General features: G+C 60.9%; 1 protein-coding gene across 1 annotated transcript; it reads right to left on the bottom strand.

The window, feature by feature from the left end:
• Positions 1 to 1,556: 1,556 nt before the first annotated feature.
• UBXN6 (UBX domain protein 6) lies at positions 1,557 to 11,733 on the bottom strand. Its single transcript, XM_040629560.1, has 10 exons — positions 11,538 to 11,733; positions 8,495 to 8,658; positions 8,107 to 8,171; positions 7,215 to 7,343; positions 4,314 to 4,411; positions 3,694 to 3,769; positions 2,946 to 3,030; positions 2,498 to 2,848; positions 2,257 to 2,405; positions 1,557 to 1,707 (listed from the first exon to the last, which is right to left on the bottom strand). Exons 1-10 carry the CDS (start codon positions 11,618 to 11,620, stop codon positions 1,579 to 1,581), a joined length of 1,329 nt encoding a protein of 442 aa, XP_040485494.1. The 5' UTR covers positions 11,621 to 11,733; the 3' UTR covers positions 1,557 to 1,578.

Below are 11,733 nucleotides of genomic sequence, written 5' to 3'. Positions count from 1 at the left end.
ACCCCACCCCACCCTCGGGGCACTCGAAGGCCAGGACTCCCTGCTGGAGGTGGGGTGCAGCTGCATCTGAATACAGGTGTGTGCCGCATCTGTGGACGCACTACCTCAGCCGCTCAAGTTCCCTGGAACCCGTTTTAGTTGGCCTCCTGACAACTTGCAGTCAAGGCCAAGTCACAGTCGGGCGGGGAGGGGACCAAGATGGGGCAGCAGAGCACAGGCCCCGGTTTTGCCCTGTGTGGGAACAGAGCAGCTGGTGGCCCAGGTGGGAGGCAAAGGCAATGTGAGGGGGCTACTTGCTGGCTGGGGGGGCTATGAGGCATTTCTGGTTTTGAAGTCACATTTGGGGCTCAGAGCTTCAGGTCTGTCCATCACTGAGCTGGCGGTGGCCAGAGGACCAGCCACCACAGGCCTCTCTGCAAGGGGAGGAGAGGGTCTGGAAGGGGCCGGCCTGGGGGGAGCAGAGGGTACAGTCCAGGTGAGCGGTGAAGGGCATCTCCCCTCGGGGTGTGACCAGGGCCAGTGCCTCCCGTGCTCCAGGCTCAGCTTCCCTGTTATTCAAGTTCGGTGGCCGCTGGAACACATCACCCCCAACTTGGCTTAAAACCAAACTTGTTTTTATGGTTCTGAGAGTCAGAAGTTTGACATAGGCCTCACAGGTTAGAAACCAAGGTGTGGGCAGGGCCAGTTCCTTCTGGAAGCCCTGGAGGGGGGCCATGCCTGCCTTCTGCAGCTTCCAGAGGCCCCCATGTAGACTCGTGGCCCCTCCTCCACCTTTGACACCTGCAGCCTGGCATCTTCTGCCTCCTACCAGGTGTGAGGACTGCTGTGGTGACACTGGGCCCACCTGCCTACCCAGGATACTCCCTGTCTGGGCATCACCAATCACAGGCACAGCCCCTTTAGTCCTATAAAGTCACCACCACGGGACTGGGGCTGAGCATGGGCCATCTGTGGGGACCCTGTTCTGCCCCCCCACATTAAGATGAGCGCTTCCTGGAAGGCCCACCCTCAGCAGGTGCCAGCCAGCATCCTCACCCCCACCCTCGCCCGGGTGCCACGCTCAGGCCTCCTGTGCAGGCAGCCCCGCAGCCCTGCCCCTGCCTTGCATAGCACAGCTTCAATTCAGCACCAGGAGACTAGTCTGATGGTATTTATTCGGGTTCATAATTTAGTAATCACAGAACCGTGTCCTGACAGGCCCTGCATCTCCCTCTGCCGTTGTCCCCAGGAACCCTGTGGCTCCGCGTCAGGGCCAGCCGCGGCCACCTGGGCCACAGCACGCAGGCACGGGGCCCATGCTGCAGGCCTACTCCTGCAGGCCTACTCCTGCCTGGGGGTTCCGTGGACAGATACGGTGGCCACCTCCCGAAAGCCCTCTCCAGATGGCGGTCCCAGGCATGTGTTGCAGCCGACCAGCGCTCCTCCCTGTGCCCACAGTGCTCTGTGGCCCAGGCCGGGCAGTTCCGGAGGAGTGGGGGACCCTGGGTGGGGGGAGCCCGGGTGGCAGGGAGTAGTAGTGGAGGAAGCAGGAGAACATGAGACAAACCCACGCGGGCTAAAGCCAACCCTGCTTTTATTTCACGAGAGCCTCTCGATGGCCACCAGGAGCTCGGGTTTCAGAATAGATGAGTCCGGTTCGGCCCCCGCGGCCCTGATGTCCTCTAGCACGGCTGTGTCCCACGAGAAGGTCAGGAGGGCTGAGGGCACCTGCGGTGGGGCGAGAAGCCTCAGCCTCGTGCTGGCCCTTACATGAGTCCTCACACTCCTTCCCTTGTGCTGGAGCCAGGGCCACACTCACCCCGGGCGGCTCCCTGCCAGTGACGGCAGCCACCACAATCAGCCCGTTCCCGCGGGCTCGCGAACACTCCAGCCGGCTGAAGCCGTGTCCGTGCTGGGCACCCATCAGGACTGCCCTCCAGTCTTCCCGTGGGACGGTCTGACCACCCCTCCCCCCCCCGTACCCTTGCCCCTGCTTCCTCCCCAGTAAGTCCCTCATCTCTGATCCATCTGCCTTGGTTCTGCTCCTCAGAGAACTTTAACACGCCTGCCATGTTCCCACTCTCCAGGTGGGAAACTGAGGCAGAGAGACGTCACTTGGGGGGATGCCACATGTACATGGGAAGGTGGGACTTGAACCCAGGGGCCCGGCCCCCACCCCTACACCATCCAGTGCTGAAAGTGGCCGCCTTCACGGGGAGTCTGCCGGGCAGGGAAACCCGGAGACGCCCCGCCGCCCTCAGGGAGCCCGTCACTCACCAGCCCGCACTCGTTGAAGGCCAGGCTCTCCTCCTCCGACAACCTCTGCCCACCGGAGGCCAGCAGGTCAAAAGGCAGCCAATCGCTCTGCAAGGCCTCCCGGACGAACGCGTACAGTGCGGCCACCCGCTCCCGGGCGTAGAAGGTTCCTGGGTGGGCAGGACAGTCAGTGGGGCTGCGGTCCACGGGAGAAGCCCCGGGAGCACCCCCGGGCCCACCCAGCTTGCCACGGCGCACGCACCCTGCAGGAGGCAGCCGTCAGGGAGGCGGACGCGCAGCAGCGTGTACGTGTACTTGCGCGTCTCTCGCTGCTCCTCCCTCTCCCGCATGGCCTTGGTCCGCAGCACACTCAGCCGCTCCACGGCCTCGGACCTGAGCCTCTGTTCCCGCTTGATCTCCTCCGCCGTGAGGTTGAAAAAGTCCCCGGGCAGGTCAAACTGGGAGGCCATGGGCGAAGGCCGGAAGACCCGGCGCTGACGGGCCAGGGTGGCCCGCACAGGCTCGGCGACCAGCAGCTGCTCCTTGTGCCGCTGCAGACTCTGGGGCTGGGCCAGCGCGGCCTCGGTCAGCACGTAGAACTCCTCGGGGCCGTCTAGGGCACGCACGGGGGTCACTCTGCGGCGCAGGGAGCGCTCCCCACCCCGACCCCTCCTCCCGGCCCTGCCAAGACCCTGCTCGACCTCCCTTACCCTGATCGGGAACCGGAAGCAGTGCCTTCTGAAAGCCAATGGCCTCAAAAAACTCATGGGTCCCCTCCAGGCAGTTAATGCGCTCCTGAGGGAGTGAAGCCAGAGGTCACACAAGGCCCTGGGGCCTCTGGGAGGCCACCAGTCTCACTGACCACCCTGCCCAGAGTGCCCTGGGCTTGGAGCATCTGCTAATGGGGTGAACCCGCTGAAGCCGTCCCCAGAGGAGAGCACGGGCACGCTCGCCCAACAAGGCTGCAGGGCCTCCACCAGTGGCCCGCAGAGGCCACCAACCAGGTGAAGCAGGAGGGTCCCAGAGGTGGTGGAGACAGGCTGTATGTGATGCTGGGGGCAGGAAGGGGCAGGTGGCATCAAGAGACAGCAGGCACCCCCGTCAGTGGCACAGGTGGCACGGGCCACGGTGGCGGGACCCTCCGATTTCTCTTTCTCTTATGGGAGAAATCTCACCAGTGCCGACGGCTTCCCGATGCATTCAAATTAAAGTTAAAACCCCCGGTGGGTGGTGCGGGGAGCAAAGTCCACACACGCACGACCTGTGGTCACAAAGCCCCGGTTCCCTGTCCGCCACCTGCCACCCACCCCACCCCACCATCCCTGGAGGAGCCCTCCAGCTGCCTGGTTCTGGCCCCCACGGGCCGCCTGACGGCCAGCAAGCTGCCTCCACCCCCCCACGGGGCGCCGTGCGTGCACGCACAGGCCCAGCCACAGCGGGCACCCGGGGCAGCCTCACCTGGAACACCCTATTCTGCAGCTTGATCTTCCTGTACTTCTCCTCCTCGGGATGCAGGCAGATGTTGTCCAGGTACCTGGGGCGGAACAGGGAGCAGCCGCTGAACGCCCCACCTGGCCTCGTGTAAAAGGGACCCCAGAGGCGCTATGGCACCTTGGCTGCCCCAGGAAACCCACCCCCTGGTGCTGACGGCCTCCACTGCTGCCCCTGACACAGCGCGCTGGGGGACTGTCACCGGGCCTCCTCCTTGGTCCTGCCTCCCGAGGGCGCCAACACACACAGCAGTGGGGTGCGGCAGAGTCAGAATAACGGGCCACAGAAGGCTCTGGGTCCCCAGTGGCTCGGGAGCAACATGGACTTCCTGGCACTCCTACCTCCCCAAGGCCTGTTCGAACAGATGAGGGGAGTGGGGTGGTACCCTGCCTCCTTCATGCATCCCTACGATGATGCCGAAGGAAAGCCAGGGCTGGCACCCCCCGATTTGGGAAACCCCTTCGTTTTATAGGTAAACTGAGGCCCAGAGAAGCCAACCCCCTTTCCTGAGGGCTTGGGAGCACAGGGTGGGGCCTGAGGGGCGAGGGGTCAGTGTCACCCTGGTGGGAGGGCAGCTGCCTGCTCACTTGGCAATGGTGTCCACGCCCAGCTTCACCCTGTCCCGGTCTCTGTTGAACGTGTGAATCTTCATGATGGAGGCAGCCACTGGGTCGGTGGAGAAGTGCTGGGAGGGAGGGAAATGCATCAGGCCCCCTTCCCTCCCCCCAGCAGCCCGGCCTCACTACTCAGGCGACCTCGGTGACCATAGTCCCCTGGCAAGCCAGGAGCCTGTCCCCGAAACAAACTCAACTGGGCGTTCTCAGCAAAGGAAGAGGAGAGAGCCCTTCAGTGCTCCAGCCTGGCCTCATCCTGCCCTCACCTCTAGGGAAGAGGGGGCGTCACAGGCCAGATTATGCCACCTCTGGGGGTCCATCAGACAGACCTCTGCCAGCCCAGTTTCCCAGTTTAGCTGCCAGGGTAAGACAAGGGGACACGGATATTGATTGGCAGAGAAAGCAGGTCTGCAGAGAGGTGGGCACACAGCAGCCAGAAGGGGGTGTTCCCAGGACGTGGCCAGGCCGGGCCTGAGTGACCTCCCAGCCTCCTCGGGAGCTCCCAGATCCCCCCAGGGAACAGCCACTGCTCCAAATGCTGCTCGCAGGTGTTTCCAGGAGACCTGCGGCCACGTTTAAATCAGGACCAGGGCCCGAGAGTAGACAAAGGAGCAGAACGTCCAGAGAGGAGCCAAATCCATACAGGAACCTACTTTGTGAGAAAGGCAGATTTCACAGCACTGACCAAAAAGCAGGTGTTTTCAGTAAAAGGGGGTGCTGGGGGGCAGAAGCGGGGTGGCTATCAGGGAAAAACCAGCACTGGCTTCATGCCTCACGCTCTACAGGGAAACAGCTTCTAACTGGATTGAAGTGGTTTCTGAGGGGTTTTTTTTGATCAAAGTATTAAATGTTAAATAACAAAAAGCAAAACAAAAAACCACTAGAAAAACAATGCAAGAATCATTTCAATTCCAAAGTGGGGAAGGCCTAAGTATGCCACAAAACCCAGAAGCCACAGGACCAACACATTTAATTGTGAAGACCCGAAAGCTCTACGTGGCAAAGTGACCACGAGCACAAACCAAAAATAAAAAACTAGGGGTGCCTGGGTGGCACAGTGGTTAAGCGTCTGCCTTCGGCTCAGGGCGTGATCCCGGCGTTCTGGGATCGAGCCCCACATCGGGCTCCTCCGCTGTGAGCCTGCTTCTTCCTCTCCCACTCCCTCTGCTTGTGTTCCCTCTCTCGCTGGCTGTTCCTATCTCTGTTAAATAAATAAATAAAATCTTTAAAAAAAATAAAAATAAAAAAACTAGGAGAAAATATTCGTTATTCATATTACAGGCAAAGAAACAACTTACCTAATATGTAAAGAGTGCCTACATATCAACTTCCGAGAAAGCCCAGGGGCACCTGGGTGGCTCAGTCTGGTCTCAGCTCAGGTCTTGACCTCAGGGTTGTGGGATCGACCGCACTGGGCTCTGCGCTGGGCATGGAGCCAACTTTTTTTTTTTTAAGACTTATTTATTTATTTTGAGAGGGAGACAAAGAGAGAGAGCGTGCACACAGAGGGAGAGAGAGCAGCAGACTCTCCACTGAGCAGGGAGCACGACGTGGGGCTCCAGCCCAGGACCCTGGGATCACGACCTGAGCCGAAGGCAGACGTTTCCCTGACTGAGCCCCCCAGGCACCCCAGGCATGCCACCTACCTAAAAAATAAATAAAAAGTCCAACCACCCAACAAAGGATGCATTCTCCTATGAAAACATGGCCAACCTGAACCAACATGAAGGAAATGCACATTACAACTATCCCGAGACATTTCCACCTATCAGTTCGGTGAAGACGAAGCGTGTGCACGCCCATGGTGACGGTGTGGGCACCGTGAGCCAGCGGGGCTGGCGGTGGAGTGTGCGCGGGGGCAGCCCTCCGGAGGCTGGGAGGGCAGGGCCGCTGTCCACACCGCACACACGCGCCCACACGGGACGGAGCCCACAGCTCAAAGCACCGTGCGGCCGAGGCTCTGCGTAACTGCTCGCTAGGGACAGGCCACTTCGCACACGCTCCTCAGCAAGGAGCCGGCTACACAGCGACAGGACTTATGGTCAAGCTGCTAATGACGCAGCACTTCTGTCAGATGGTTCAGAAAAAACTAGAAAGGGGTGATAGAGCAAACAGGGGAAAATGTTACACCTGGGAACTCGGGGTAAGGCGCACCGATGCCCCCGTCCTCACCCCTCGGTCTTGCGAATATGTTACTCGGCGAGGGATGCGGTCAGGAGGGACAAAGAATTAAGGCTGCTAAGCAGGGACCCTTAAAATAGGCTGATTAGCCTGGATTATCCTGGTGGGTGAAACGTCGAGGCCCCTCCTAGGGGAGGACAGAAGAGAGGCGGCCTGAGAAAGAGGGGGGGCGGGGGGCGCTGGCTGTGAAGACGGAGCCAGGCGCCGCGGACAGCCTGGAAGCTGGCCAAAGCGGGGCCGTGCTCTCCCCTGGAGCGTCCAGAAGGAACTCGGGCCTGCTGCCGCTCTGATTTCAGCCCCGTGGGACCCGTGCCACGCTCCTAGCTTCCAGAACGGGAGGGCATGGGTGCCATCTGAAGCCAGCAGCTTGGTCAGTTTGTCATACCGGGAACAGAAACCTCGGACCCCTGGGCTCGGGGGGTTCGACAGCTGCACGTACTTGGGACCTATCTCTGAAAAGGGCCCGAAACCACTGAGAGTGGTCGCCTCCAGGAAGGGTGGCCGAGAGGTGGCTTTTCTCTACCCACCCTGGTGCATTTAGAATGTCGTACCCCGCGTACACACGCACAGTCTCTTCAGAGCTTCGAACGCGGGCAGAGGGGTTACCAAGGACCAGTGCCACCCAGCTCTCTGAAGCGGCTCTGGCACCAGGACCTTGGGGGCAGGGGGACGGGACGCGGGGCTGCCACTCACCGAGAGAATGGCCTCTTTGATGTGGGCATCCCGCTGGTCCTTCCTGAGCGTGGCCCCAGTGAGAGGGCACGTGAAGCGCACGCCGGGGACCGCCAGATGGGCTGAGCCTTCCTCCTTGGCCTCGGGCACCTGGGGGACGGGAGTGCGGGCGGCTGAGCCTGGAGACCCCCCCGCCCCCGGCCCAACACCGCCCCCTCTGATGGTTAGCGCTGGGACACCCTGGCCCCGCACCGGAGTCCCCTGAGCCCGCCCTCTGCTCTGTGGGGCCGGCTCACAACGAAACGTGCTGGAAGAGAAAGTGCCTGGCAGCTCTGGACGTGGGGCGAACACTCAATGGCGCCTGCTGTTTGTGGTTCCCTCATCTCACGAGGAAGAGGCCATGGCGGGCGAGTCAGGAGTCACCGTGCCCTAGATGAGTCCAGACCGCTCACTGGACCTCAGTCCCTAGCACTGTCTAGGGCCTCTTCCGTTCTAAAACTCGGTGAGACCTTGAGGGTCACGCTGCTCAGAACACCCTTTCTGCCAAGCTCTCCTTGAAAGCCCACCTCCCCCAGCAAGGCCTCCCTGATGACACCAGTGTCTGAACAGCCCCCTCACCTCCCTGGAAAGCAGCCGAGAGCAGGAGTTGAGTGTGAAGGTCCCAGTCTACCCCTTCAACCACAACCTGCCTCCACTGTTCCAGGCGGGGTTCCCCAAACTGCCTTTGTGCACAAGGCCAGATCCACCTTGATGTCTCCTCTGTGTCCCCCACCCCAGCACCATGTGCTTATAGGCCAGGGCTGGGCACCCAGCTGGTAATAAGGAAATGGCCAATTAGACCAGTGCAGGCAAGAACCAGTTCCCTGCTCCAGGATGCCCCTCGGGTGTCCTGCAGCCATGTGGATGTTTTTACCGTGTTGGTCCCTGGGGCCTCCGTGCTCCCGCTGACGGTCGCTTCAGCCCGAAGTTCCTTTCTCACTGGAAACAGGGCAGAGATGGGCGGGTTATAGGCCCTGCTCTGTCCCCAGGCACACCCCCGAGACCAGAGTGGGTCAAGTTCTAGTCCTTCCCTGCTCGGGTCCCCTGCCTGAGCCACCTCCCCGTGCCCCTAGGCTTCCCCTGACCACCCGATGACAGCCCTATCTCGGCTCCTTTCTTCCCTCCTCAGCCTTCCAGACCCCAGCAACCTTGCACCTTTCCACCCTGCACCCTTCCGCCCTCTCAACTTGAGACTTTAAAGCCCCCAAGGTTGCTGGTCATGTAACTATTTCCATCCAGGACCAAGCACAGGCCATGCTCACCCTGGTTCCGGATGGACTCCTGTGACGTGGGGCCCCGGGCCCTGGGCTGCTTTTGTTCAAGCCGGGCCAGGGCTGCCGCGGCCGCCATCTGGGCCTCATCGGTGGGTCCCTGGCGGGGTTGCCTCAGTGCGGGCTGGTTGGGTTTTTCTTTGGGGGCCCTCTCCCTGGGGAGAGACAGAGGAAAAGTGAGGTGACATGGGGTCAGACAGAAGAGCCTCTGTCCCTCTCCCACTTCTGCCCCATCGGACAGACCCGTCCCTCTTTTCCAGGGGCCACCCGCAGCCACTAGATATTTCTAACACAGAAGAACCCCTGGGGGCAGATGGCAGGTCTGCTCCCAGCTCTGCCCCTGGCGGCAAGTCCTGCACCCGCCTGGGCCTCAGGGTCATGGCAGCTAAACCAGGTAACAGCAGCCTGCCCATGGCTGCCGCCCCGGCGCAGCAGTGAGAAGCGCCCTCTCGCCTTCAGGAACCCAGGAGACTCAAAGGTGTCAGTCCTCGATCCCTTCCCTGAGCAAGGTCAAGCCTGCCAGTCTACGACAGCCAGGTGGCGCAGTTTCATTTAGAGCACCTACTGTTTACCCAGCAGGCAGTATGCCAGCTCACAGGGCAGGTGCTGGGTTTGCTCTCGCCTCCGCCTGGGGAAACAAGGATGGAATGCATGCTCCCAGATCCACATGGCACAGAAGTGACCTGGCTTTCCCCTGCAGGGAAGTCCTTCCTCACACCCTACCCTGATTCACCTGCCTCACCTCCTTCCCTCAAGACCCTCTGCCGACCCCAGGACTTGGAATGATCTGTCCTACATCTCCAGAACTTTCTGAGCAGCCAAGGCTCTGGGTTCATGGCCTGCCCAGATACACAGGCGGACTGCTTTTCGTGTCCCAAGGCCTCTGGGACCTGCTTCCTGGCCATCCCTGCCCCTCTGCCCACAGCTGACAACCTCACGTTGAAGAAAAGATGAATCACGTAGCCCCACCCTCGCCCCATGTGACATTTAGTTCTATAAAAACACCTGTTTTCAAGACACCTCATACCCGCCCTCTTGAAGACTCCACTGGGGAGCCACAGGCATCCTTCTGAAAGCTAAGCCAGAGCTTGTCGCTCCTGCACCAAGCCCTTCCACCACACGCACAACACAGTCCTAAAGCCTCCCCGCCTGCAGCCCTTTGCAACCTGCCCACTTCCCCCCTTCACACCTCTTGATCTATACTGCTTTCTTGCTATTGCTCCTACAGGCCCAACTGGCTCCTACCACAGGGCCTTTGCTACCTAGAATGTTCTGTCTGCCTGTGGGATGAGGAAAGAAGGTCTAGGAGCAGCTGGAGCTGCTTGAGAGAGAGAGAGTGTGAGTGTGTGTGTGTGTGTGTGTGTGTGTAGAAAATTGATTTTCACATGGCTGAACTTCACCTCCTCTGGCTCTCGGCTCAGATGTCTCCTTCCCAGAGAGGGGTTCTGGGATGCCCTAACAGTCCCCAAAATCATTTGCTGTCTCCTGACCCAGCTTATTTTTCTTCAAGGCCCTGAGTACCACCTGATCTCTCGCCACATGTGTGCTGGCTTTTCTGTCCATTATCTCCCCACTGGAAGCTGAGCCCCGAGACAGCAGAGACCTTCTCTTACCCATGACACCCAAGACACCGCTTGTCACACACCCTGAGACCCATCGTGCCCCAAGCGTGTCACAGAAGCCTGGATCTCCACACTACTTCCCTCCTCTCTCCTCCCAGGCCTCTTGTCTGACACAGCCATCACCCACATGGCCCCCATCTCCTTCCTGTCACACTCTGCACCAGCACCCACCTCCGCCCACTACCTGTTGAACAAATGAACGGACCCCCTGGTCTGGTCCACCCCCTCTCCCTGGCCCTCCCTTAAGCTGCCCTCCTCTCTCAGGCTCCCAGGACCTGATTTGGTCTACTGCACTCCCCTCCCCGACTCAGGAACTTGGTCCTAGTGGGCCTCCTTCATCCCACTCCCAGGAACCCCCAATCCCCATGACAGATGCCCTGATGTCATGTACCCACTCTCCCTCACCCACCCCCGCTGCCTCATGATTCCCTTCCTGCTGCCTCCCTGCCTCTCTGCCTACCCCTCACTGCCCCACCTCTTCACAATCCCTTCCATTATTCCCCACAGACCCCACCCAGAACTGACATCTTTCTTCAGCCACTCCCCTTCCTAGACCCCACTCAGTCCCCAAAGCCCCGCCCCCTCTATACTTTCTTCACTCACCCCAGTCCACCAGAGCCCTCCCATCCTCCCCTGCTCCAGCTCTACACACTCCTCCCCACTGAGTCTCCAGACTTGCCCCTGGAGCCTCTCTTCTCTGACTCTTCCCCAGACGATCCACAGTGGCCTGGATGGGCACTCCACTGGCCTTCCCTTCTCCCTTCTCCTCCCAGGTCTCCCTCAGGACCTCCCTTCTGACTCAACCTTCGCCTACAAGGTCCCCATCTCCTCCCCGTCACAGATGCCTCCAGCTCCCCACCTCCACCACCACCCTGCCTCCATTTCCCTCCCAGACCTTCCTAAGCCACTCCGACCCCCGCGCCCCCAATTCACCGAGACCTCTTCCAATACCGCCTCAGCCTCCCTGGCCTTAACCACCCTTGCCCCGTTCTCCCTCACGCTCCAGAACCAGGGCCCAGACCCCTATCGCCATGGATGCTAAGCCTTCCCACTCTTTACGACCCCAGCTGTACTTGCTTCTTTAGGCTCTGTGTGCAATCTCGGAAAACCTAGATTCCCCCAAATCTAGGCGATGCCCCTTCGGGGCCCCTTTCCAGCCCAAATGCTCCCCTGCGGTTTCTCCACTGACCCCCATCTCTCTGCACCCGCCCCCTAGCCCCCGCCCCCGGGCCTCGCCCCCCGCCCCCGGAGGCTACCCCTCCCCCTTCTCCCACCCTCGCCCCCCTTGCCCCGCCCCCAGAGATCTCTCCCCACCCCCAGACGCTCGGACGCCCCTCCCCGCCCCTAGCTCTCTCTGGCCTCCCCCTCCCGTCCTTGCTCCCGGATCTCAAGCCTCAGCGCCGGTCACGCACCCCACGGACTCCGTGAGCTTCTGGCCAGGTCCCGCGCTCTTGAACTTGATGTCAGCTTTGATCTCCTGGAAGAATTTCTTCATGGTGGCGGCGGGCCCGGCGGCAGGGGGCCGCGGGGGGCGGGGGGCGCAGGGCCCAGTCGGGGTGGGGCGGCAGGAGCCAACAACCGGAAAGAAAATAACTTCGCTGCCGGAAG

Source organism: Ursus maritimus, unplaced genomic scaffold, assembly GCF_017311325.1.
Source record: "Ursus maritimus isolate PB19 unplaced genomic scaffold, ASM1731132v1 scaffold_14, whole genome shotgun sequence".
NCBI lineage: Eukaryota > Metazoa > Chordata > Mammalia > Carnivora > Ursidae > Ursus > Ursus maritimus.
This window is presented reverse-complemented; position numbering and strand designations above follow the sequence as displayed.

Coding starts and splice junctions, on each gene's coding strand:
- UBXN6 (XM_040629560.1), bottom strand. CDS start 11,620: ATGAAGAAATTCTTCCAGGAGATCAAAGCTGACATCAAGTTCAAGAGC. Junction 7,344..8,106: donor AGGCCCCAGGGACCAACACG/GTAAAAACATCC, acceptor CCCGTCCCCCAG/GTGCCCGAGGCCAAGGAGGA. Junction 3,770..4,313: donor GGCGTGGACACCATTGCCAA/GTGAGCAGGCAG, acceptor GTTCCGCCCCAG/GTACCTGGACAACATCTGCC.